At 39.1% G+C, this 27904-nt stretch overlaps 3 protein-coding genes across 6 annotated transcripts; all 3 read right to left on the reverse strand.

The window, feature by feature from the left end:
* Positions 1-688: 688 nt before the first annotated feature.
* Positions 689-5637, reverse strand: LOC306847907 (natriuretic peptides A-like; the record flags this gene model as incomplete). 3 transcript variants are annotated; one of them, XR_013782192.1, is made up of 4 exons in its annotated part: positions 689-809; positions 1799-2680; positions 4707-5001; positions 5505-5637. XR_013782192.1 is itself a non-coding variant. In XM_079382142.1 (3 exons), 3 exons carry the CDS (start codon positions 5616-5618, stop codon positions 2625-2627), a joined length of 465 nt encoding a protein of 154 aa, XP_079238268.1. In that variant the 3' UTR covers positions 1593-2624. The 3 variants fall into 3 exon arrangements, 2 of the variants coding, with proteins under 2 accessions (XP_079238268.1, XP_079238269.1); XM_079382142.1 differs by lacking the exon at positions 689-809 and having other exon boundaries at positions 1593-2680; XM_079382143.1 differs by lacking the exons at positions 689-809; positions 1799-2680 and having other exon boundaries at positions 3635-5001; positions 5505-5618.
* A 2263-nt stretch (positions 5638-7900) lies between these two features.
* On the reverse strand, positions 7901-9206 carry nppb (natriuretic peptide B). 2 transcript variants are annotated; one of them, XM_079383122.1, is made up of 3 exons: positions 8944-9206; positions 8441-8699; positions 7901-8273 (listed from the first exon to the last, which is right to left on the reverse strand). In XM_079383122.1, the coding sequence occupies exons 1-3, from the start codon at positions 9058-9060 to the stop codon at positions 8257-8259; spliced, it is 393 nt and encodes a 130-aa protein (XP_079239248.1). In that variant the 5' UTR covers positions 9061-9206; the 3' UTR covers positions 7901-8256. The 2 variants fall into 2 exon arrangements, with proteins under 2 accessions (XP_079239248.1, XP_079239247.1); XM_079383121.1 differs by having other exon boundaries at positions 7920-8273; positions 8423-8699; positions 8944-9104.
* A 2154-nt stretch (positions 9207-11360) lies between these two features.
* On the reverse strand, positions 11361-12112 carry LOC306848187 (C-type natriuretic peptide 3-like; the record flags this gene model as incomplete). The annotated part of the gene is made up of 2 exons (XM_079382576.1): positions 11361-11929; positions 12026-12112. The coding sequence occupies 2 exons, from the start codon at positions 12110-12112 to the stop codon at positions 11636-11638; spliced, it is 381 nt and encodes a 126-aa protein (XP_079238702.1). The 3' UTR covers positions 11361-11635.
* Between the last annotated feature and the right edge of the window lie 15792 nt (positions 12113-27904).

Below are 27904 nucleotides of genomic sequence, written 5' to 3' on the forward strand. Positions count from 1 at the left end.
GGATTCATTAAGCTCTTCACTAAACTCACTCTGACACATGCATACAGACCTCCTAATGTAGGCTGATGTGTCGGACATGGACCGTTTCAGCACAGATCTGATTTCCACAAGGAAACAGGGCTCATAATAGAGCTAATCGTGGCATTCCTCAATGGCAAATTAGGACGCTGTCATTTTTTCCTTTCCAGTTCATCTGTGGTTTTGTGCAAAGGATGCATGTCGTAGTGAATGAGAGAGGCAACACGTTCATGGACTATTGCTGGTCTCCCATCAGATTCATCGACTGTCACTCACAGACACAGGCCTTTCTTGACAAGAAGCGCTGTGATGTAATACTAGTTCAGATTTCAGCAGCTGCTTTGTCTAGATTACAAATTCAAATACATATTTATTTTGATACTTTACACTTCAATTATTAAAAAATATGTTTAAACCATGATGAGCTAAGCAAAACATATCCTTTCAATATTAATTATATGAAACAATGCAAAAAAAGATCTAATATTAGTTTAGTTTTTATATAATGTAATAGTATAATGTTTAGTTTTTATATAGTTTTTAATAATTTAAAAATATAAATATATATCCTTGCAAATATTATTTATTAGTAAAACAATATATATTAATATTACATTTTCAGTTGTGGTATCATTTCCATCACAATGAATAATACTGCCACAACAATTTTCAAAAGTTAGTGTATTTCTTTATTACGGGGACAACAGTGTCTGTGAAATTATAAATCAGATGTGATTTGTGAAGTAGAGAGACAAAAATCATCACTTGAGTTAATCACGGAGAATATACCTCTTGAGAATAACTTCTGTGTGGGGTTTTCACTAAAGCTTCTCAAATGATATAAAAAGTGTGAAAATGTCTAATAATGTAATGTGTAAGGAATGTGGGATACGTAAAATTCTAGCTATATTTTTTGGTTCCAGATATTTTAAAATTGTCATTTCCGTCACTGCTATTAACATAATCGAAGAATATAATGCAATATATAATTTTGTATATATTGTATATATAATTCTGACTTTCAGGCAGAATTCTCCCATGATGCATGCGGTGTCTGCTGGGTGTGGGGGGAAAAAGTGTTTTATTTTATAAAAGTCAACAGAACAAAACGTGTCTATATTGACTACAGTATGTGGTGATATTCACTCAAATTATTTATAATTTCGGCAGGGATTGTAGGTGGGGGAGTGAGTAAGCAATGCTCTCTCCACTCTCAATACCACGACTGAGGTGAGACCCTTGAGCAAGGCACCGGACCCCCAACTGCTCCCCGGGCGCCGCAGCATTGGCTGCCCACTGCTCCGGGTGTGTGTTCACTACTGTGTGTGCACTTGGATGGGTTGCACAAATTCTGAGTATGGGTCACCATACTTGGCCACACACCACTTCCCTTCCCCTTCCCCCTTCAAATTGAGTCACTTTCTGAGAGCCGTCTCAATTTACCCGAATTGACCATATACGTTTTTTCACATTTTGTTATATTGCGTTCTTATGTTAAACTGCTTTAAAGTACTTTGTTTCCCACATAAATCTACACCCCAATCACCATAATGATAAAGCAAAAACCGGATTTATCATAACTTTGCAAATTTATTAAAAAGGAAACACTGAAAAAATGACATTGCACAAGTCTTCATGCCCTTTTATTTGACACTTGAAATTTAGATCAGGAGCATTTCAGTTTTACTGGATCGTCTTTGAGATGTTTCTATACTCCGACTGGAGTTATCCTGTGGCAAATTCAGTTGATTGGACATGATTTAGAAAGGCACACGGACACCTGTCTATACAAAGTTTAACAGCTGAAATGGATGTCAGAGCAAAAACTAAGCCGTGAGGTCAAAGGAATGGCCTGCAGAGCTGAGAGACAAGATTGTGTTGAGACAGATCTGGGGAAGTCTACACACACAAAAAAAATCAACTGTGTTGAAGGTTCACAGGAGCATTTGGCCTCCATAATCTTTAATGGATGAAGTTTGAAACAATCAGGACTTGTCCTAGATCTAGCGTCCTGGCCAAACTGAGCCATCGAAGGAGAAGGGTCTTGGTTAGAGAGGTGATCAAGACATTGATGTTCACTCTGGTTGAGCTCCATGATCTTCTATGGAGATGGGAGAAACTTACAGAAGGAAAAACATCACTGTGACACTCCACCAATGTGGGCTTGATGGCAAAGTGACTAAACTCAAGCTTCTCCTCAGTAAAGATACATGAAACCCTGAATGGAATTTACAAAAATACACCCAAATAACTCTCAGAGTATGAAAAAAAAAGATTCTCTGGTCTGATGAACCTCAATTCCTTTGTCTGAGGGAAACCAAGCACCGCTTATCACCTGCATAATACCATCCCAACGGTGAAGCATGGTGGTGGCAGCATCATGCAGCGGGGGTGTTTGTCAGTGGACGGACTGGGGAAGTGATCGGAGAAGACTGAAAGCTGAATGCAGCTAAATACAAAGATATCCATAATGAAAACCTGGTCTCAGACTGGGCTGAAAGTTCATGACAATCACCCTCCGCACACAGCCAAGACAATGCTTAGGGACCACTCTATGAACGTCCCAGAGCTGGGACTTGGAGCCAATCGGACATCTTTGGAGAAACCTATAAATGGCTGTCCACCAATGGTCCCCAGCCAACCTGACAGAGCTTGAGATGATCTAAAGAGAAGAAAGGCAAACAAACAAAACAAATGCAGATGTGCAAAGCTTGTTGCATGAGGCTGTAATTGTTACCCAAGTGCTTTAACTAAGTTTTGAGTTAAGGGTATGAAGACTTGTGCAATGTCATTTTTTCAGTGTTTCCTTTTTAATATATTTGCAAAGTTTTTGCTTTGTAGTTATGGTGAGTGGGGTGTAGATTTATGTGGGGAAAAAAAGTAATTTAAAGCAGTTTAACATAACAAAATGTGAAAATATGAAGGGGTATGAAGACTTTCTATAGGCACTGTACATACTCTGTTATTTCTGTCAGTCCTTTCAAGATTCAGATTAATGGATGAAAAACCCTGTCCTTACAGAGATGTACCCGACTGTCTGCCACCTGGAGGGCGTTTTGCCTATGGTCATACATCAAATCTGCCACTTTATCTCTCAGTGCAGTGAATGAACCCTCAGACTAACACCAGTCCTCTCCCTCACCTCTGACACGCTCGCAGGCTGCTCGTCTAATTGGAGGAGATGTAGTCCCCGCTCGTTCTCCTGTCACTGCCATCTCACTGGATTCACACCAGACCCAAGCCATCAGTCTCTAACAGTCTGTTGGTGTGTGACACGAAGTTTCTAATAAGAGCAGCGGTCTGAGCGGAGGCATTATTCATGCAATCAGGAGCGAGCCCGCTGAGCTTGTGTAATAGGATTAAGCCTGACATGGCTGGAGTTTTTTAAGGTTAGGGCAGGTGTTGATAAGCTCCTGCAGCTGTTGGACTCATTATAGTGCAGTGCTGATGTGTGCTGTAATGAGTCTGATAATGGCCATTAGAAGAGATGGCGTGGGTGGTAAACGAGTAGATTCCTCATGAATGGGAGAACGGGGCTCAATAGTGAGCTTATGCATTTCTGTGTTAGTTGAGTTTCGTTTTTTGAAAATCTAAAAATGATTCAAAAACCAGGATTTTGTTATCATTTTATTATCACTTTCTGCAACGAATCCCCCTTAACATCTGTCCATACTGTTCTTGAAACAAAATGGTGTTTTACATTTTATTTCTAAGAACAGAAATGTAACAAAAAAGAAATAGCACAAACAAATAGCAATTCATGTTTATCTGGGTCTGTTATTCTTCATTAAAAGCAGAATTGCACACCAATATCATAAATAAATGCAGAATAAGTAAAACATTATTAATGCACATCATTATCGTGATTTTTGCCATATATTGTAACATACTTATTAGCACTCAACTACTTGTACATAATAAATATATCAAACAAATATCAGATAATATAAAGCACAACAGGCATGGCAAAATATAGACACATTTCTAACAGTCTTGTTGGTTTAATTTCCATGTTACATTCGTTTCCAAGACTTGAACAGGTGAACAGATTATTTTGCACAGGTGTTTTTTCCCCCACATATTTTAAATTACAGATTGCATTGTGTTTTATAGGCAACACTTTAAAATAAGGTTCCATTAACATGATATTAATGTTAATTTTTACAATATTAAAATCAAAAGTTGTATCTGTTAATATAATCTAATGGACCTGAGCCAACAAGAACTAACAATGAACATTTGTATTTTTATTAACTTAACTAAACTAAAAAAAAACATGAATAAATGCTGCAATAAATGCATTGCTCATTGTTAGTTAAGGTTAGTTCATGCATTACAAAAGGTCTCATTAGCTAACATTAGTTAGAGTTAACAGACAGAAAATTACCAGTATCTTTTGTTTTTCTACATTTTTAGTTATCATGAGAGACTTTTAAGTTCATTTGACACACAGGACCATGTAAAATTACTTATTAAAGATAAAGGTAATTAAAAATTGGGGGGAAAATGATGAAAGTTACAGGACCTGACCTCAGATTTACTTTTATTTAGATTTACTAAGATTTTTTTCCCTCTCTTAAATACATGCAAATTTTAACCTAAAAAGTTCATGGACAACCGCCCACATGTAAAATTATTTATATATCATAAATATATATTGTAATCTATATGTCATCATCATAGCTAACCTTTTTTAGAGTTGCACCCAAGGGTGCTGGAGGACCCTATGCGATCCAGCCGTCCCCCGAAACAGCCAGACAGGCTTTTGCTCCGGGTTGACATGAGGAGATCTATGAGGCGGTTTCTCTGCGTATCAAACCCATCCGAGGGCTTGGTGTCCTCCGCCGGAGCTGCTTCTTCCTCTCTGTCCCAGGACGTGGAGGCCAGGCTCTGCTCCAGCGCCGTGTTGCTGTCCTCATAATCGACGGCTCTCTCAGGAGCCTCTTCTGCGGCCAGGGCCTCTTCAAGCTGCTGCAGCAAGCTCTGGAGAGCAGAAAAGAGTCAACCTAGCCATTCTGTGGAAATGGTTTCTTTAATTGAACTCAATATTCTTTGCATGATCAAGATGCTATCCTGTTTGGATCACATTAAATCTCATGTAAATCTCATTCTGTTGAAAATAAAAATAGAATTTGAAAACAGTTTCTGGTCCCCATTGACTTAAAAAATACTATGGAAGTCAATGGGTGCCGTCAAGTGTTTGGCTCCCCACATTCTTCGAAATATCTCTTTTTGTGTTCAGCAGAAGAAAGAAACTCATATAGGTTTGTAACAACTAAGTTTTAATTTTTGGGTAGACCATCCCTTTAAAGTTCAGTCAACCAACATACATCCATTTATACCAAAAAAAAACATACTTTTCTGCATTAAGTGCTTGCAAAATACTACTTTTTATCATAGTTACTAGAGTAAATAGATCCAAACATTCTAATGTCACTGCAAGTCCATATTTATTTATTTATTTGAAGGTTTGAAAGCAGAAATACCTTCAGCTTGGCCATGTTGCTGGCGGGACTGTGTCTGCTCAACATGTGCGCTTGTACATCCATCTGATGCCAAAGCAGGACCAGTAGTCCTGTGAGAATAAGTCCTCTGATCATCTCTGGGTGCTGGCTCTTTGTCTCTGAACTGGCCGTCTGCCTGCTTGGCTCTTATATAGGGACAGTTGACTGTCAGGAGCTCATCCTCTGCAAACTGTGTGAAGTGCATTCCGACACCTCGTCTGTGATAACGCTCCTGGAGCAGATTTCCTTTTAAGTGGCTGTTTGGGGCAGTGAGAGGTGGCTCGCTGGAGAACTCCTGATGTGTGGTGCTGGGACACAAACAGTGACCTCAGGCATCATGGGGAATGCATCCGCTGCACGAGTGGCTCACATGGTTCCGGCATCACCTCACAACTGATACAAACTACAACTAACTATACCATAAGGGGTTAAAACAGATCATGGTCTATATATAGGCCAGTGATAATGACCGAAATTATGACTTTATGGAAAAACAGTAAAAGTAACAAACCAGAACCTTTACCCATGTGCATGTTAACGATAACTGAACTCATTTCTGTAAACAGGTTAATAGATTTTAATACCATTGGCGATCTAAAATCTTGAGTGAAAATACGTTTCTTTGGCAAAGAAAATTTGTGAAGTGTAGATATTTGTCCGTCAAATGGCTGAATCTACAATAATGCGGTTACTGTTTTGTTGCAGAATAAATGATGTAGCTGATAGGGGAGAATGAAACTTGGGTTAGGGTTAGTTTTACTCCAGTGCATATTATATACTGTATGTAAAATACCATCAAAAGTAAAACAAGCCATCTTCCATATCAGTATTGATAATTTATTAAACAGTAAACAACTATGAAACAGGGTTGTTACTATAAATATAGTTACTATAGTAACATAATTATATATATTTCATTTCTGCTTAAAAACATAATGTGCTCATTTTATTCTAGTTTAACGTAATGTGCTAAAATATTTAAAACTGTAGTAAAATAACTAAAAAACTGAAAATGTAATACAAACTATATAGAAAATAACATTTAGAAATGAAAAAAAGACAAATACAGACCAAAAATCACCAAAACTTTAACTAAACTTTATTATTATTATTATTATTGTACATCATATTTGCTTAGCGCAAGCTTTTGAAAATACATATTCCATATTCATTTGCAGAGTACAGAAGTTTAATTTTTTTAAGTTTATCAGTTTTAAAGTTTAAATCTGTTTTAATCATTTATTTTGCTATCATTAAGTCCAATTTTACATTTTTGACTTCATTACATGGTTATTATTATTGTAGCTACCAGAAATCTGACATTTTTGTAATACATTTGTTTAAATAGTATATCATTTCTTTGTTATATAGTTGTATTTAACATTCCACACGTTAACATATATCAAAATGTAGGCCTACTAAATGAATTAACCCCACAACGTTAGGCACATTTAACCAGGAGTGTTAAATCAAGTTTGCTTTGTAGAAATCTACACCCAAATTTCTAACCCAAAACACAGTGTCCCATATTTGAGCACGAGCTGTCCCACATTAGAAAATCCACAAATTCTTAAACAATTTGGGAGCACTGATATATGTGAAATTTCACCTTCAAGTACAATATATGAAAAATGTCTTCTGATTTAATAAGGGAACACATTGGGGATTTTATAACGATAAAAGATTTTGATTTATCGTTTTGGCTTCATATATGAGACACAATTCAAAATTGCAAAAAGTGTCCCTTATCCATTACCCAAATCCACCCTATTATTATTATTATTACTACTACTACTACTAAGAATTAATCCCCCAAAATATTAAACTGTTTTAGCCAACACCAATTTTAAATAATAATTTGATATATACAAAACATGTGCCAAATATCTGACAACTTGCCAATTTTAGTTTGGAGCTAATTAACTACCCCTGGCTTCCCCTATTTATTAACAACTTAAAAGCATTTTGTTCTAAATGTCACCACCAAACCTTGTGAAACAGAGGCCTGAATTATACTGAATGTCACTGAAATGTCGTATCTAACTCGGGATAGTGACCTTGAGTTCCCTTGAGTAATGTGAAGCACTGCTGCTCTCCATGGTGCTGAAACAGGTTCAGCTGATAATGATGCCCTGAGGAGGGACCGAGGAATTTCTACGTCTCCAAGGGACAGTTTGATCAATGCAACCATGTTGTTGTTGTCGGGCAAACAGTGCATGAACTTTATTCTTCGTCCTAAACTATACTTCAATATTCCAGAGCTCAATATAACCTTATCACATCATGATTTAAAACAGCTTATTATGTATTCAGTGAAAACTCATGGTGCATGTGTTCAGGTAAATTTTGCAGAAAAAAACCCCAAACAAACGAGAAATAAAGATTTCTGAAACAATGGCACGTGTAAACATTTATTACAACTGATCTGAATGACAATTAAATTAAATATGCATATAAATATATAACTGGACTATTTAAACAATTTAATAAATATCTAAATAAATATGCATGTTTAAGAACAATTTCTGCAGTCATAAATAATAACAGTAAAATAATAATAATAAAAAAATGTCAGGTAACCTAAAAATGTGCTTTGATGGTTTGTTGATGTCACAAATATACACCAAGAAAAGTCATTGTAAGGTCAGATCAAGTAGAAATAACTCTTTAAAGTAATACCAGCACTAAAAGTTGAACTTTTTTTGCAGTGTAGAAGCTCCTAATCATTAAGACTTCACCACTTCTTCGAACCTGAAAAACAGGAATAAAGAGAATGTGTAAGTTAGTGAACCCTAAACCTGTGTCTGTAAATTAAGGGGTGGAGAAAGCAAACCATTATAAATTGTTGTCCAGTAACAGTTCTTTATTTTTTATTAAAAGTATGTTATGTCCATATTAACCATAAATGAAGTGGTTACCGGAGCGTCCGGAGGTGTTACAGCCCAGGGACGACATGGAGCCGATTCTGTCCAGTTTGCTCCCGAAACACCCGGAATATCTCTTGGAGTCGTGCCTGACTGTCCTCAAGTCCCGAGAAGACAGATAGTCCCTCGTGTCAGTCTTGGGTTGAGGTTCAGCGCGGGTTTCTTCAGGATTATCCTCCTCTTCTTCCACTTTCGTCAGTGTTTGCTCTTGAGAAGAAGCAGGAATGGACTCCTCCAGTCGCTGTAGAAGAAGCTGAAAGGGCCGCACATGGCTCATTAGTTTGCCCTATAGGTTGAGCATTATTAAGCAAGTTTTCCAGTCTCATTCCAACCCGATCTCATGAAAGTGCGTATCAATAGAACGAGTTTGCGTACTGTTTATATGCAGAAATTGACTTTGGCGTGCATATGCAATTTTTTTTTTTTGCGTATAAATACCACAATTTTCTGTTTTTATTTGGCATACTATACGTATTTTCATGAGATGTTCGTCTTACCTTTAAGATATCCCTGTCCTCGGTGGTTAAGGCTGTGTTTTGTAGCGGGAAGCCACGCATGAGCTGAACGCTGAAGAGTAAGAGAAGGCCGACGAGAGGAATGTCAATCGATTTCATGTTTCCTGATGTTTTTGCTGCTCTTCTGTCTCGTTTGTCGTTGTCTGTATACTCTCTCAGCGGAGCCTCGAGCTCTTTTATACTTTAAAGTCTGACACGCCAGTAATGTGAAGAATGGCCGCTGCATTCCGACACCTCAGTCTGATAAAGGCTGCTGTCGGAAATCAGTCCTTTTAAAGCTTATAGACGAGTCCAAATGGGCCACAGTGACGGGAACACCTTAATGCGTTCATTATACTCCTCTTCCCTCAAATCATTCACATCAAGTGTCTTACATGGCACTTTAAAGCAAGTTACAGTAAAGATTCTACGCTTTATCTAACTGAATAATAACTAACAAACACTGTATAATGTTAGAGTGGGCAGTTAATAGGCCGTAAATATATTATTATGCATTAACTGTGAACATTAATCAACGGTCTGAAGATTCAGTCACACTTTAAGGTCCAATTCTCGCTATTAACAATTAACTATGACTTTTGCCTCAATAAACTCCTAATTCTCTGCTTATTAATAGTTAGTAAGGTAGTTGTTAAGTTTAGGTAAGACTGTAGAATATCATGCAGAATGCGCTTCATATAAGCACTAATAAACAGCCAATAGCTATGCTAGTGATAACTTATGCATGCTAATAAGCAACTATGAGAATTGGTCCCTGTACTTAAGTCGATTTTACTCAGGTTTACAGACGGAGCTGCATGCATATTTATACAAATCTTACGATTGTACACCAGTTTGCAGTTAACTTTTATATATGTAATAGAGACGCGACATGCACATTTGGACCAGCTGTTGCACTATTTCTGTCAACTAGAAAGATTTAATTGAGACATTGGTAAAGCATATGGAAGTAGGAAAGAGCAATAAATGCTCATTAAGATACTATGCCATGTGTGTTCCAAATATATTTGTAATGATTTAGTTATAGAAAATGATTAGATGCAGGCCTCACTCTTAAAAAATAAAGTTTATTTATTGGCATCAATGGTTTCATGAACAAACTTTAACATCCTTGTAACATTTCCATTGCACAAAAAGTTCTTTATAATGGAAAAAGTTTCTTGAGATGATTAAAATATTCTTCACACTAAAACAGTTCTTTTAAGATTCTCTGGGGAATCCAAAATGGTCCCGTTTGACTCTTATTTTTAGGAGTAGCATAGCCTATCCGTAGATATGGATACATGTGTATCACGGTGCTGATTTAACCTAATTTCCAGTTCATAACAAATTTGGGAAAAAACAGGTCAGCAGAGTTATGGTTAGGATTTATTACTTAAATCATTCATGCATAGACCTATATACTGTACAGATGGCTTGCATTGTTAGTAGGAATTACCTAACTGTCCCAGTTACAGAGTATTTAGTGATTGCTTTTATATCAATCAAACCCCTTAAGAACACAATGCCTGAGTTCTCTTCATGCCTCGTTCTCAAAATCATTTCAGTGGCTTTTGTGCTCAAATCATTGCTTTTCAGGTTGTTCTGTAGTCTCTGAATCCAACACGTTCTCACTCCAAACTCGTGAAATACTTTTCAATAATTTCTACTTTTACAAAGAATTACATACGTTTGGACATGACGCAAAGAGCAAACAACTGAGAGCAGCGGGGTTCCCTACATGTTGAGAAGTGACGCTAAAGGGCACCCAGTGCGTAAAAACTGACGCCAAGGGGTCCTGAAAGAGTCCGTAAGTGGATTATATAACACCTAAAATTGAATAACAATAAAGAAAAGTTTCATTGTGTTTCTGGGTCATGCCTAAATTCAATAGATCTCACCAACAGATATTTATTTATGTCAATAAATGATCCATGTGATCACAATAAATTGCACTATAGTTCCAGCATACGCTGTAAAAAGCTTATCATTAAAGCCTTTTTTTTGCATGGAAATCTGAATAAAAGTTTCATTCGGTAAAAACTGACTTATTACATTATGTCAGCTCTGGTAGAAATAGACCCTTATGGCCATCTTGGCACTTTTGAATCATTGATTCATGGTCAAATTTAATACTATGTTTAATACTATTGTACATTTGATTTCTGCCTGAATGTATTTCTTTATGTCTCATATAATTTGTATGCGTTATGTTAGCATATATGCGTTAATTTATCTTCTAAGTTCATTGTTAAATTTACTCACGTTAGTTTTAGACCACACTGACACACACGTTATGCAAAATATTTATTTTGCAGCAATATACATTATCTATAACACCATTGGATTTATAGAGGACATAAATAAATACATACATAAATAAATAAATAGAAGCAACAGTACAAAGCAGCAGTCATGGAATCTTCAAATACAAACTATTTACATGTCTAAATCTTTTAAAAAAAAAAGACCAACACATACAGCATCACCTGAACACAAACACTTCTTTTTTTTTTCTTTTTTTTTAATCGAAGGTGTGCCTGCCAAAGTGTCAAGTATTTCAAAGTCCCAACCTGCAAGAAGTGACATGACATGAAGTAATAAGACATGACTTGTTTTATTTCTAATACGCGTTTGAACAATTTTCCATGTTTATATCTGGCCAAGATGACCTAACATCCTAACATACCCCCGCTTAACACCCGAGTCCGCTAAAAGACCCGATTCTTTCGAGTCTGACCCCAAAGCAGCTCCTCAGCCCGCCTTTCTTGAATCGACTCCAGGAGCGCTTGGAAGTGGACAGTAAGTCGCCTAGAAGACGCTCGATGGCGCTATCTTTTCCAGCCAGCGCTGAGTTGCGCGCATCTGAATCCCACATCTGTTCATCCAGCGCGCTCTTCTCAGATCTCGCATCTTTCTGCTCCATCACCGACTCCTCCGACTCCACAAACGGCGTGTTCACTTCTTCATCTAACAACTGCTTTAGACTCTGCAATAAAATATGCATATATATATATATATATATATATGATTAGTCAGAGTCTAATAAACGTTTAAGAGTGAGCTATAAGGCTGAAAAACTCACCTGTAAACTGGTGACTGGTTTGGCACCAACCAAGTTTAAAAGTAGAAGTGAAGACAAGCAGAAAATAGTGATGTTGTTGGCGATCATGGTTGCTGAAGTGGTCTGGAGGTGGTGGCTGTGCGCGGCTGCCTTGACTCTTCGCTCGTACCCAAGCACCGTGTCCAGGTGCGCGCTTTTATTTCGCCGGGAAAATCCATCAAACCCTACGGGGAGGGCTTTTCATTTTCATCAGGATCCCAACATTACAATGGTGACGTGCAGGAGGCTCCTTCCAATTGTCAAAGCATTAGATGTCAAGTGCGCAGACCATCATCTCGTGTTTTGTCATGGAGGTACAGTCAATAGCCTCAGTGCGCACTTACACTCGTCTCATCCCAGTGTTTTTTACAGAAAGCTCTATCCAAATCAGTGTACAGCATTTTAACACTTTGTGCATTTAATTCAAGGCTTACACACATTGCCAAAGCAAGTTACCTTAAGATTAAGAGATAGAATGTTATACCTGGACAGAAGCTGCCAAGTGTTTGGATATTTTCATTCACAATATTCATGTTCTTAAAATGCTCTTAAATTGTTAGCTCAGCATTGAAAAAGTCAACATGTGTTGCCATTTTTTTTTTTCCCCAGTAAACTTTTATCTTTGATTTTTTGGTGCAGTGTGCAGACTTTTTTTCCCCAAAGTATTTTATTTTTTGGGAAACTTTTTTTGGTCTACGCACCTCAGTTGGATTGTTTTGAAGGCATGCAAGTTTCTGGCTGTTTTCCTGTTCTTAAAATGAGGCATGAAGCAACACATCCCACTGGCTAGCTAAACCTCATTTTGACTTAAGAAGAGACTGTTTCCTCAGATAGCACACGACGTCTGCAAGATGTCTGTTAAAGATCTCTTGATCTGGAAAGCATCTGCTGTCTACATTTCAGATGTCAGTTTTACATACATTCTAAATCCTAAACATGTTAAAGACATCTAATGAACGTCTATTTGACATTGGTATTGCAGATGAGCAAACACTAAGAAATACATCTTGCAGATGTGAATGCAGATGTCAGATAGACGTCTCTGAGATGTACGTGTGCTATCAGGGTCATAAACTCTGAACTCTGAAAAACACTGCTTTCGCAGACAGTATATGAAGGTTTTGAGGGTAGCATAGATGTATCCCTCATTTATATATGATATCCCACAGTTCACAGTACCCCCCCCCCCCCCCACCCTTCCCAGATGGTGTCATTTCTACAGAGAAATAATCATTGAAGTTGAATTTGTTCTAGATCATTAGAGGTGGCATCATGATGTCTTGGAAGCCTGCCTAAGTTTCCTTAGGAGGTAAAGCTCTTGTCTTTCAGTTCAATTTGCCGGATTTCATGCAGGCAGTGTGTGGTTAACTCTCAGTCTGGGAAAGTCTTCTCAAAAGAGATCCCTCGCTTGTTCTCAGGGCGATGTGAATGCACAGCAGTGGGATTTTTTTGTAGTGATGCAAAAGTTTCTTCACACACAAAGATGACCCAACAAAACAGAAGAAATGTCTCTTCAGAAAGCTTCAAAGAATAGAAAGAACCCCAGAATCCAAGATTTACGCTGATTTTCCCAAATGACAGGCTTTGTGGCCACCTGTATTTGGTAAATGTTTGAAACACATTGAAACTCCAACCACAAAAATTTACAACACAAATCAGACTATAATGGACTTCGTGGCTCTATCAGAACATCGTCTTGGGACTGGCATAGCAACATCAGCCAATAGCGAGAGTTTGTGGTGAGACCATGCGACCAATGGCAGACAGCAGAAGTGTTTGGGAAACCTGTTTGAAAACAAGCATTGCTTTCACATTTGCTTCGGTGACGCCAGTGGCTCAGAAATGACACACTTCAGCTTTAACCCATCGTTGTCCCTCATTACCTTCACATTGTCTGCTGGCTGCGTTTATTATATTCTCTCATATTTCATTCGGGCAGCTCTTAACTTCGAGCACAGTTCACTGAGCACTGCTCTTTCCCTGATGAGAAGCCAATGGGGCTAATTAAGATTTTAATGACATGCTGCACTGCAGTCTGTTCCAAATGTCATTTATTTGCTAAAGAGATCATATTCATAACGTATAACAAAATGTGTTACAAAGAAAATGATCAGCAAACTGCAAATAATTCAGTATTTAGAATTACTATATTTTGTTGACCTTTTAAAAATGTCTAATTCCAACATAAGCCATTTCAACATCACAATTAGTCTTTAAAAATGTTATAGCCACATGTCATTATGCTTGCAGAGGGAACGATATCTTCCAGATGGCCTCCTGTTTTACTAATAGCTGCGCTAGATGCCAATGGTTGCTAAAATGCTAATCAGTGCCTGTTTGCCTTCATACTGTGCTCCAGTGGAAAGCTAGCAAGAGATCATCAGTCAAGCCCTGGCCACCTGTCCTCCTCATGCTGGGTGGAAACTAGCCTCGGGCCTTTATTGGTTTGAGCCAGGCCTCTCGTGATGTTCAACCCAAACCTGAGTATAGCCAGCGGCCATGTTAGAAGGATGAGACACATTTATCTTAAACTTTCTACCTCTCCCTCCCTTGATCTTGCCATGAGACTCAAATGGAAATAAATGTTTACAGGCTTTAGCTGCTCACAGGCTGCATGTTTAAAATCACTCTTCACAAAAGCAGTTTAGCTAAAGGATCAATACAAGCTGAAGACGAGTTGATTTTTATTTTTTGAGACAAAGATTGTAGTTGTTTCTCCTGTGAAGTATTATTAGTGGTATTTGCTGCGAGCATTACTTATTTTTCATAGGGTTATTGAACTCCTAACATTAAATCTAGCTATTATTAACTTGCAACATGCTAAGAACATGAATGATGTGACTGACTTGATGTGTTAAGGACAGATAGTACTTGTCATAGTGATCTGACCTTTGAACCCTGGGGGTAATAAAACAGAAAAAGAAATAAAATCCACAATATTTTCTGTAGGCAATAAATGTGTCAAATTATTAACCTTTGGGAATTTCTTTAGTAATCAATATTTAATATTCGTAGTTAGGTTTTAAACAATCTCTTATCCAAGCAATATGACCATGTGAAGGATAATAGAGTTAAGACCTCTGACACTCTTTGTAGTCACACATATGCGTGTCCACTGAAGGAATCTCACAGATGATAAAACACAGGACGGTCTGTTGGACATTCAGCCTGTCAGCAGCATCCTCAATCTCACTGGAACGGCACTCTTGAGTTTTATCATGGGACCTAGTGGCAACAAAGCAAGTATATTACCGTAAATGAACACTCAGCAATCATGCCATTTCGATAAATAACGGATAACTATCTATCTATGTGATGACTACATATTCTTCTTCACCATATTTTTGTGGTCACTAATGGTCAATAAACATTGAAATGTATGGGAATGTATTTCAAAGGTGAAATAAAGTTCTGTGAGTCTACTCCGAGTCATATTTATGTATGGAAGGAACTTGGATTTCCAGATAATTTAATTTATCATTCACTTTCAAGTTCATTAACACCTAACAATCTTCTGTTTTACCTGGATTGTTGCCTCCTTCCCAGCATCCCTCCCACGTCCCCTAAATTACATCACAGTTGGCCCGTGGTCCTGTGGTTGTCCAGCCCAGCGCATTCCAGACGACTGACAGCACTCCACACTACACCTACATCAGCTACAGTGCTATTTTAGTAAAGATAAGACCTAGTTTGATAAATTTAGCCTTGCCCTCTGCTATATTTAACTTACCATGCAAATAGGACCAACGTTTTGCTTGACAACGTTATCAAGTCAAAACAAGAAGGAAATATCTTGTCACCCTTCCCATTATCTGTTCCGACGGTATTCAGTGTTTTGAGTGTTGCTTTGCAGTATGGTTGTTGGGACATAGGGTATTCTTGCGGTTGCTAGGTTTTTGCTTACTATGCCAAATCAAAAGAGTTCACCACGTTTCTATGACGTTTTATGGTCACACACTCTTAAAAAAATAAAGGTGTTTTCTTGGCATCTGTGGTTCTATGAAGAATCTTTAACATACATGGATTCTTTCCATTCCAAAAAAGGGCCTTTGTAAAGTGGAAAAAGGTTCTTTTAAGAACTGTATACCAAAATGTTCTTTTTTGGAACTCCAAATGGTTCTTCAATGGAAATATTCCTTTGGAAGCTTTATTTATCACTCAGGTCTTTCATTCAGTATAAGTGATAACACACGTCTCGTCAAGTCACATGCTTTGAAGCAGAATCCACAAATGGTGCCGGAACAGGTTAAGTGCTGAAGTTCAAGTGCTTAGGTTTAAGTTGAGCAATAATAATAGTGAAGTTTGCTTTAGCAAACACAACAAATGAATGGGTAAGGCATACATCCTATATATCTCTGTAACCTTGCTTTAGCTTACTATAATGAATTCTAATGGGAATCAACTGTTTCCATTTTCACACAGACTATGTTAGGTCAACACTTAAGTTGCACTCCAAAGTTGCAACACTCCAAAGTCCTAAAGCAAAACCAGAACAACAGCTGTAATGATCTTTATTTAAATATGGGATACATTATAAGATAAAATAAGGTCTTCAGTTAAAGAGGTGAAAAAATGATAGAAGTGAGTAATTTCTCCCACAGTCTTGCACATGACGTAATAATACAGCTTCAGCTCCTTTTTTTTTAATTAATATATCAAGTCACCTTTATTTATACAGCGCTTTTAACAATACAGATTGTGTCAAAGCATTTAACAGTATCAAATTGGAGGATAGAGTGTCAGTAATGTATAAAAATACGAAGACTCAATTTCAGTTAAAGTATTTCATTATTGAATTCAGTGATGTCATTGTCTAGCTCAGTTTAGTTTAAATAGCATCTTTGAAATCAAATTGACGATAATCACTAGAAATTAAGTGTCTGAGCAAGCCAGAGGCGACGGCGGCAAGGAACCATAACTCCCTCTGTGACAGAATGGAGAAAAAACCTTGGGAGAACCCAGGCTCAGTCGGGGGGCCAGTTCTCCTCTGGCCACATATCGTGTCAATATGTGTCACATTAGCCCTTCCAGACACAGATTCTATCCCAACATGCATCCATTAGCCGTTCTTTCAGCTTCATTAAACTGTCTTTGCTACTTTGCTAACTTACTGACAGATATCAATGACTGTCCGTAGGGCTCGGGTTCCCTGCGGAGGCTACTGTTGGCCAAACAACAAGAGAAAAAGGAAAAATGAAGCAGTTCTAGCCGGGGTAAAAGATACATTGACATTTTACAAGGTTGTTTTTCAGATGATTATATCTCAGGGACAGTAGGGGGAAATTTAGGTGGTCTGAGGCTGTTTCACTCGTTACTCTTTTGTCAAGTCGATAAACAGCAGCTACATTATAGGCTTGCTTAATTAGTCTTATAATTCATTCTTTTTTTAATGAACAGATTTGAAGGATTTTATAAAGCAACATGCTGGTGAAACCCTAATCAATCACAGCTCTATTGTTATTCAGTGAATGTATGAGGTATGACTACCTTTGAAATCCAACCAAATACCCCAAAGCACTGGCTGTGCCATTCAGACCTGGAAAGCCACCGAATCGCATTAACACGAGCCAGAGTTGTAAGGAGTGATCTGCATATTTGGTTGTTGTGTTGTCAACTCACGCTGGAGCTGCTGGCTCTATCTGCCCCACGGCACTGCCTTTTTTGGGGTGGAATGTGTCAGGCCCCTCGGTAGCCACGACCCCCCAGATACCTGTGAAAGCCATGGATATAAAGCAGAAAATCATGTATTATGGGTCTCTCTCTGTTCAGATTGTTTTTCTCTGATCTGAGATTGTTCTCCTGACAGATCTACATTTCTCTGTCTGGTTCTGAATATCAGATATGATGGAATCATAATATTGGAAATGATCCCTCCTTTGATCCTTTACATTTTTATCAGATCTAAATTAAATGTATTATATTGGCCATATTTGACCCCATTAAAATCAGATTTAATTGGCTTTATCCAATTTTAATTAGCTTGACATTGGACTACATTAGTTTAGAGCATTGAACATAATTAAGGGTTCGGGGCAGGTATGAATAGCATTTATATAACATTTATTATTTTATTTCAAATTCTTTTCTTTTACAGTATATTCACACACTATGAATAATAACATGGTAAGTAAATTATGGCAACTTATTGTTTTTACTTTAACTGAAGTTGAGCAATTTCATTTTTTTTTTTAAAGGTATATGAAATTCAACTTCAGGCAGGTAGGAACGGCATTTATACAGCATTATTTTATTTCAAAGGATGGTTGGTAAAAATACTTTTTATTTTATTATTTATTTATAATGGTATATTGCTACACTATAACAAGTCGTGACAAGTTTTGATGTAATAAAAGTTTAAATGATTTATAAAACCAACTAAACTTAAGTTTCTAGGTTGAAATTAGTGGATGCTTTACTTATGTTCTTAAAAAGTAAAGCGGTGCTAATCATTTTTCTGTAAGCACAATAATTAAACGGTTATGAGGTTATGGCTTATTGACCAACCAAAGATAAATGCCTGAAGTATAATTTGAAATAATTTCCCCAGTGGATCGAAGGCACACTCGGACGGATGAACTGATATTTACTAAACGTTCTTTTGCCTCCAAAGCATTATTTGGACAGAGGTACTAAACAGCACCGTCTCTGAGCGGTTTCCATGGTGACGCTGCTTCATGTTCCTAGAAAAAGGTTGCCTGGTTTATTGCACTGGTCTGAGCAAGGCTTAACTTTTTGTGCTCAGGCTGGTAACCAAACAGCACTGCAATGCCTGACTGTAGTACATACAAATGGTTTGTTCAGAGCTGACAAATTAAATTAAAACTAGATTTGATAAATATAAGCAATAGTACTAGTGTTGCTTGTATCAGTAAACACCAATGTGAAGTTCTCCAAATAGGATTTACATTGAATTGCCAAACTATACATGCAAGCCGAAGCTAAAGATTCCACGCAGCATCCTGCAATTTTTCGCCAGCGCTCGCACTTCTTTAGCTCATAACAGGCCATGCAGCTGCTCGGTGTGGGCTGTGGATCATACGTGAGCATGCAGGGGGAGAGAAGAGGCTCTCTCTGCGATCTGAGAGGTGGCAGGTCTGCCCCCGTGACCGGCACATTATCTGCTGGAATGTGAGCACAGTCATTTCCAATAATGATTCTGCCAGCTTCCACACCTCCAGACAAGTGAGTGTGGGTGACATGAGGCTGCCGAGGGAGGGAGCTTGAGATGCTTGTCAGCTTGAATTCCAAGCCCCTCATTCACTGTAATGTGATGCAGAGGTTAATTGTGGAGCTGTGTAATAAGTGTTAATGTTGTTGCCTCTGACGTCAGTTAATAAGAGCGGGATCATCCGATGAATCCCTTTCTGAACTGCTGAAATAATCCTTTATTTTATCTTTAGACAACAAATATGTTCACAACATTGGTGAGAAGTGTGCTTAATTCTACTGAATGTACACTTGTAGTGTACTTCAGATTTAAAGAACTGTACTTGCAGATAATATTGTAATAATGAAATAATAAAAATTTACTCTCATGACTTCATTTATGGCCCTTACATGTTTCTTAACACTTAAGTAGGCTTTTAAAAAGTGCACTTTGTAATAATGTCAAAATAAAAGTTTTACTTTAAAGTACAGTTTACTGTACAACATTATGTTTTAATAACCCTTTATCGTGCTTTAAATATGTACACATATTTTGATGTGTTTTGTCTAACATACTAAAGCACAAGTACTCGATTATAATTTTAACTGTAGGGTGTCATTTCATATTACATTTAAAGTTAATATATATTTTAAATGTGGTAAATTGCAACTTTATCACAAGTTTCAATAAAAATTACGTTACAGTATAGATTAGTTTACCATAAATGCTTGTCCGTGCATTCATACATGCATCATATTTTAAAGATAGATGTAAATTAAATATAAAGATGTACTGAAGTCCTACTTAAGTGGATCAAAAAACTCTCTTAAGTTCAACTAATTTCGTTTAATATAAATTTAAACTATAATACACTATTATACCTAAAGCCTATAATGCATTGTACAGGGTTATTAAAGGGTGTAATGCATTATAATTATTCATAATGTGTGTTTTAATAGATTATATCTTGTCATAAACAATTATAACCGAATTTAAAATGCATAGTGTAACAATGAATTGGTTAAGTGTTATAAAATATTAACTGTGGTTGCAATTATTCTTGAGATCATCCAATGCCTTATAAGGTGCATTACAGCATAAAATTACTTTTATAATGTATTATACATAAAGGCTTTACCATACATTTTTAATTAATTTCATTACATTCAGTTCAAACCTTACTATATGCTTTTAAATTATAAATGTAATAAGAGCTCTTTTTCTCAAGGGAAGTTAACACATTTTACACAAAGCTGACTTAAAAATGTGAAATAGACATTATTTTCATCTAAGATGATAAATGTAAGGCACTCATGAGTGATGGGGTTATGTGATTTATTATTGTATTATTGAAAATTTTATCACAAAGTAATGTCTACTTTTAAGAAAGCAGTATGTACTGCATACTATTTCATATATTTGAACACTAATCAGTATATGTGACCCTGGAGCACAAAACCAGTCTGAAGTCTCTGGGGTATATTTGTAGCAATAGCCAAAAATACATTGTATGGGTCACAATTATCCATTTTTCTTTTATGCCAAACATCATTAGGATATTAAGTAAAGATCATGATCCATAAATATATTTTGTAAATTTCTTATTGTAAATATATTAAAACTTATTCTTTGATTAGTAATATGCATTGCTAAGAACTTAATATTTATATCTTAATATTTAGATTTTTTTTTTGCACCCTCAGATTCCAGATTTTCGAAAAGTTGTATCTTGGTCAAATATTGTCCGAAACATTCTGACATAACACCATAACCGAAAGCAACACATGCAGCAATACAATACCATACAGTAAAATAAATGTCATATTTTCTTCCCTTGCTATCCTATTTGTAACATATTTGTGTTCTTGTGCTATATAAAGTTACAGACATACTTCTTTCTCCAAAATGCATTTCACTCTCAATTTCAAGGTCTTGCCCTCAATATTGATTCAGTCCAAACTCATTATCTGTATAGTGCTTGATATACTTGACAAACACCACTGCAACTAGCTTCCACTTTTGCGTGAAGAGTCAAGTGCAATAAAGAAGCAGGTTCAACTGGCTGCTTCATCTGCTGAAGTTTCCATGTGGGGCTATTCAATTAATCACCAAACTTTTGTATTATTACAATTGCAAAAAAAAAAAAAAAAAAAAGCCAGCTAATCTAGCAACATGTTTGCCCATTCAAAAGCATAACAAATGTTTACGGCTGTTAAGATGCAGCAGATCCAGATTGGCATTACGTAACACTGTGCCACTAGAGAACAGAAATAGAGGCCGAATGATTGCTTGAGGAACGCACCTGTTGGCACATTTGCATTTTTTTCCGAGGTCTGGTGTTGACTGGATTGATCTGGTTGAGGATGAGAACATCAGTTACAGCCTGAACTTAGCTCTCAGCATCTGAGGCCATTTTCTTCATTTTCCACTTGTTTATTTTATTGATTTTCATGACAATTTCAACTTTTTTAAGTTGTACTAAATTCAACTAGGCAAAGTATAAATTTGACTTGTAATTAAACATACTTAACAATGACAAACTACAGTTGAATTATCAGCTTGTTTTCTTTCAAGCGTAGATTAAAGAAAAAAGTTCAAATTAAAGTTAAAGCATTTAAAATCACTTTTAAATTGTAGTCAAATTTACAGTACGCTGCAGTCTATATATCTGCAATGTCTAGTTCTAGTTTATTTTACATAGGCTATTTTTTTTTTACATGTTTATGAGGTACATTTTTGAGGTACATTTTTTTACCTCAAAATTTAAATTTATATTTGAGGCTTTTTTTAAACTTAAACTTTCAGTCAGATCAGCTTAAAACATTATTTGAAATTACTTGTATTAGAATTTGTGTTCATTTTTTTTTAGAAGTGTTGGTCTGTGTTCAGAACAGAATACTTACAGCATATTGCTATATAATGTAATCTGCAGTAATAATAATGTTATGTATGATATAGCATTCCTACATGACCTTATAACATTGCCAGATACTTCAGACAGACAGACAGATAGACAGACAGACAGACAGACAGACAGACAGACAGATAGATAGACAGATAGATAGAGACAGACAGACAGACAGACAGACAGATAGATAGATAGAGACAGACAGATAGATAGATAGATAGATAGATAGATAGATAGATAGATAGATAGATAGATAGATAGATAGATAGATAGATAGATAGATAGATAGATAGATAGATAGAGACAGACAGACAGACAGACAGACAGACAGACAGACCGATCGATCATAGATAGATAGATAGATAGAGACAGACAGACAGACAGACAGATAGATAGATAGAGACAGACAGACAGACAGACAGACAGACAGACAGACAGACAGACAGACCGATCGATAGATAGATAGATAGAGACAGACAGACAGACAGACCGATCGATCATAGATAGATAGATAGATAGATAGATAGATAGATAGATAGATAGATAGATAGATAGATAGATAGAGACAGACAGACAGACAGACAGACAGACAGACAGACCGATCGATCATAGATAGATAGATAGATAGAGACAGACAGACAGACAGACAGACAGATAGACAGACAGACAGACAGACAGACAGATAGAGACAGATAGATAGATAGAGACAGACAGACAGACAGACAGACAGACAGACAGACAGACAGACAGACAGACAGACAGACAGACAGACAGACAGATAGATAGATAGATAGATAGATAGATAGATAGATAGATAGATAGATAGATAGATAGATAGATAGATAGATAGATAGATAGATAGATAGATAGATAGATAGATAGATAGATACTGTAAATAAATAAATAAATTAGAGAGATGGATGTGGATGGTCAAAACTGCATTGGATTGTGGGATATAGTATTTATTTGCAGTATATTCTGCTCGTTTTGAAAAGTGTGAATGATATGTTCCATTCCATACTGTACTATTCACAGTGTGTGTGTGTGTGTGTGTGTGTGTGTGTGTGTGTGTGAAATATGGTATAATGTCTCCTCCCAGTGGTCAGGCTCTTAAATGTGAAACTGAGTCTGATGTTGGTTGCATTTGACTGACTAAAAACTGGAAACGGTCAAAGTCTAAAAGTGGGATAAATAGTTTTCTTCATTTGTTTTTTTTATATTAAGCTGATAGACATACAGTCATTCATTGTAATTTTAATAAAATTGACCTCACAGTAAATTTAAGTAGACCAATTTGGGGGTTTCAGGGGCCCGCTACTGTAGATGGTGTATGGTGATGGCCACTATAATGCTGATAAAAATAAATTAAATTTAATGATAATTTAATTCAAATTTTAATTTAAATTTTTATTTCTGAAATGAAGTTATTTCAACCAGTATTTATTCTAAATTCATAAAATAATATTTGTAAAATATCTTAATTTTTAAAATTGAGAATTTCTTATTAGAATGTTTATTAAAATATTTATCATAACACCTTATTTCTATATATTTTCCTAATATATAAAATGTAGAATTTCTTCAAATGCACAAATAAACCGACACCTGTTCATTTGTAGTATTTAAAACCAGTGTAACTCACTTTAAATTGATTGTCAAAAACAAACAAATAAAAAATAAAAAACACGTTCAACAAAAGATATACAAATAAAAAAAAATTATCAAGAACACCATACAGTATCCATGAAAACACAACAAAACATTTTTATTCTATGAAATGAAAACAACAAAACAACAAAGAAAACAAGAAAGTTCTGAAAAACTGAAAAGTGGCAAAATTAAATAAATAACATCAACAACTGAAATATAACAGAAACATTAATAACACTGGGTTGAGACAGGTAACTCTGAACATACTTGATAACTATTCTCACCTTACAAATAAAATATTGAAAGAAAAGCTAACAGCTGCCTCTCACCTAAACATTTAATCATGTTTTTTAAATTATGTGAGGTTTCATAGTAAGCAGCATTATTTTGATAGTAGAAGAAGAAACCAAATTGAAACCTCCCAGTTTCAAAATGTAAAAAAAAAACATCTTCTTCAGGAGCAAGAGTTTTGTGGTTTGAAAACAAGTAGCTAAAAAATATTGCTACTAGTAAATGCCTAAAATATCTTAACAATACATTTATATAAACGTATATTAAAATATATATGACCAATATAATTTCCTTATTGATTTAGATATATTAAAACACTGAAAAAATACAGTTCCCTTCCAGGAACTTCGAGCTACGTCCGAAGACGCTATGGGAACGCCATCAGCGTAACCGGCACTCTGAATATTGTATACAACCAGTCTAATGAATGGGCGAGGCGTCACGGGCGGGGTGACGTCACGACCAGGTATATAAGCACGTGCGGCGGAGCCGGCATCAGCTTTTTGTCATTCAGCAAGCGCTCTGTGTATTGTCAGTCTGATTTGTGTCTTGTGAGTCTTATTTGGTGTTGTCTGTCTTAGAAACCCAAGAGATTATGCCTAAAGCCAAGGCAAAGACTAGGGGCGATCCCAGATCGCGTTTCAGGTTGTGTGTTAGTCCCTGCCCTCGTTACATAACGAGTGGACACACACACAACCTGTGCGTGGTCTGTTTGGGTGCGGAGCATGCGGCATCAGCTCTCGAGGGAGCCGATTGCCTGCACTGTGAGCGGCTCTCGCTGCGCACACTCCGCACCCGGAAGGCTCTCTTCGAGAAGGGAGCCTTCGCGAGCCTCCCACGCGGTGCTGGCCCCGCTGCTGCCGAGGCAGAGCGGCGGCTGCACGCGTGGGGCTCGCAGGCTGATCTGGCTGGCGCGAGTCAGACGGGCATCTCCTCCCGTATCCGCCAGATCTGGCGCCCCGTCTCTCGGTGCGGAAGCGGTTCTCTTTCCCCAGAGACGAGGGCTCGACGCTTCATCTCTCTTCCTCCGAGGAGGTTGATGAGACGAGCGTTGACGAGGTTTCGCCGCCTCCGTCGCTCCAATGTAATAGCGAGCTCTCCAAGCGCGCTGTCGGTCCCGCTTTGCAAATCAGAGCGGCGGCTGGGCTCGCGCGGCTCGCATATGGATCATCAGATCCAGCGCGCGCTCTCTGTGCTTGGAAGCGGTTCTCTTCCCCCAGAGAGAGGGCGCGACGCCCCGCCTATCTTCCTCCGAGGAGGTGGATGAGGAAGGCATCGATGAGCTTTGTAAACTCCAGTGTTTTGTACAGACACAAATAAAGCCGGTCCCGCTCTGCTGAGGCAGAGCGGCAGCTGCGCTCGTGGGGCTCGTAGAGAAAAAAGGCTGATCTGGCTGGCGGGCATATAGAAGAGAAGAGAAAGAATTATCTTCTCCCGTATCCACCAGATCTGGCGCCCCGTCTCGCGGTTCGGAAGCGGTACTCTTCCCCCCGAGACGAGTGCTTGACGCTGCGTCCTCCGAGGAAGTTGATGTGACGAGCGTTGACGAGGTTTCGCCGCCTCTCTCGCCCCAGTGTGAGGAGCCACAAGAGCCTTCAGTTTCCCCCGATCTCCACCGAGGTGTTGAGATCGCGGGTGGAATCTTTGAGGGCAGATGGTATGCGCGAAATTCAGGTGGCTGCTGGGCGGGCGCAGCCTCCTCCGCATACCAGCTCCTCGCGCAACAGGTCCTGACGGGCGAGCCCCAGGACCGCGGAGGGCGACCCCTACTGGGGTGGAGCGGCTTACACCGCGGCACACGGTGACCGTTTCCCCTCAGGTGCTCTCCGGGGATTTGTCTGTCAACCCTGCAGTTCCAGGGCACAGCAGGTCCCAGCGAGTGTTGCTCTCAGGTTCTTCCGCCTGTGATTTCAGCGGGCCTGAGAAACTCGCCTCAGCCGCCAGATTACGCGTCTCCTGTCGGTGCGCCGCAGCGAGACAGCGGTCTGGCCGCTTCTCTGACACCAGAGGTCAGTCTCGAGAGACTGATTCCCTTAGTAGCTCGTTGGACAGCGAGCTGCCGAATGTGTCTCTCTGGTTCGTTCAGATGTCCTGACGGGCGAGCCCCAGGACCGCGGAGGGCGACCCCTACTGGGGTGGAGCGACTCACACCGCAGCTCACGGTGACCGTCTCCCCTCGGTGCCCTCCGGGGATCTGTCTGCCAACCCTGCAGTTCCAGGGCACAGCAGGTCCCAGCGAGTACTATCCTCAGGTTCTACCGCCTGTGATCTCAGCGGGCCTGAGAGACTCGCCCCAGCCGCCAGACTACGCGTCCCCTGCCGGTACGCTCCAGCAAGACAGCGGTCTGGCCGCTTCTCTAACACCAGAGGTCAGTCTCGAGAGACTGATTCCCTTAGTAGATCGTTTGGCGGCCTGGCAACGGCTGCCGAACGTGTCTCTCTGGGTCCTGCGCACGGTAGAGGCTGGCTATTCCATCCAGTTCGATGGGCCGCCCCCGCGGTTCAACGGGGTCTGCGTGACTACGGTCCGCCCCGAGCAGGCTCTGGTCCTGGAACAGGAAGTCAACACTTTGCTGAAAAAGGAAGCCATAGAGTTGGTTCCACTTCACGAAGTGCACACCGGCTTCTACAGCCGGTACTTCATTGTTCCGAAGAGGGATGGAGGGCTCAGGCCCATACTGGACTTGCGTCTCTTGAACCTCTCAGTCAGACCGCTGAAGTTCAAGATGTTGACGGTCAAGCAGATCGTGTCCCAAATCAGGTCCGAGGACTGGTTTGTCACGATAGAACTCAAAGACGCCTATTTCCATGTGTCCATCATTCCCTCTCACAGGAAGTTCCTGAGGTTCGCTTTTGGGGGCAAAGCGTACCAGTATCGGGTTCTTCCCTTCGGCCTAGCACTCTCACCCCGCACTTTCACCAAGTGTGTGGATGCGGCACTGGTCCCGTTGCGACTGCAAGGCATCCGCATACTAAATTATATCGACGATTGGTTGATTCTTGCTCAGACAGAGCAGTTGGCGGTTCGGCATCGAGATGTCGTTCTCGCCCACATGAAAGATCTGGGGTTAAGACTAAATGCCAAGGAGAGTGTGCTTTCTCCAGTTCAGAGAACCACTTATCTAGGCGTGGTGTGGGATTCGACCACGACGCAGGCGCGGTTATCCCCTGCTCGGATCGAGTCGATCCTCGCGGCAGTCGAGAGAGTGCGAGAAGGCCAGCCATTCACTGTTAAGCAGAGACAGCTTGGGTTCATGGCAGCTGCGTCCAGTGTGATTCCCTCTGGCCTGCTGTACATGAGGCCCCTACAGTGGTGGCTCAAGACCCAAGGGGGTCTCCCTGAGGGGAGACTCGCTTCGCATTGTCAAGGATCACGCCATTGTATGGAGAAACCGTGCCTTAGACTCGTGGAGGAAACCTTGGTTCTTGTCCTAGGGCCTGGTGCCGGGAGCTCCTGGTCGCCGTGTTTCCTTAGCGACGGACGTCTCCCTCACCAGTTGGGGTGCGGTCATGAGTGGCCACCCTGCCCGCGGTCTGTGGAGTGGTCGCCACTTGACGTGGCATATCAACCAGCTAGAGATCCTAGCTGTGTTCCGTGCGTTCAAGCACTTCCTCCCGGACCTGAGAGATCACCACGTGCTGGTCCGCACCGACAGCACGGCAGTGGTCTCTTACATCTCAATGTAGGAGCAGACGTTCTGTCGAGACAGGGGCTGAGGCCCGGGGAATGGATGCTTCACCTCGAGGGGTGAAGCAGATTTCGAAGGTTGGACCAGGCACGGGTAGACCTGTTCGCGACTCCAGAGTCAGCGTAATGTCCCCTCTGGTTTTCTTTAGTTCCTCCAGCTCCTCTGGGACTGGATAC

Source organism: Barbus barbus, assembly GCF_936440315.1.
Source record: "Barbus barbus genome assembly, chromosome: 28".
In the NCBI taxonomy this organism is placed as follows: Eukaryota; Metazoa; Chordata; class Actinopteri; order Cypriniformes; family Cyprinidae; genus Barbus; species Barbus barbus.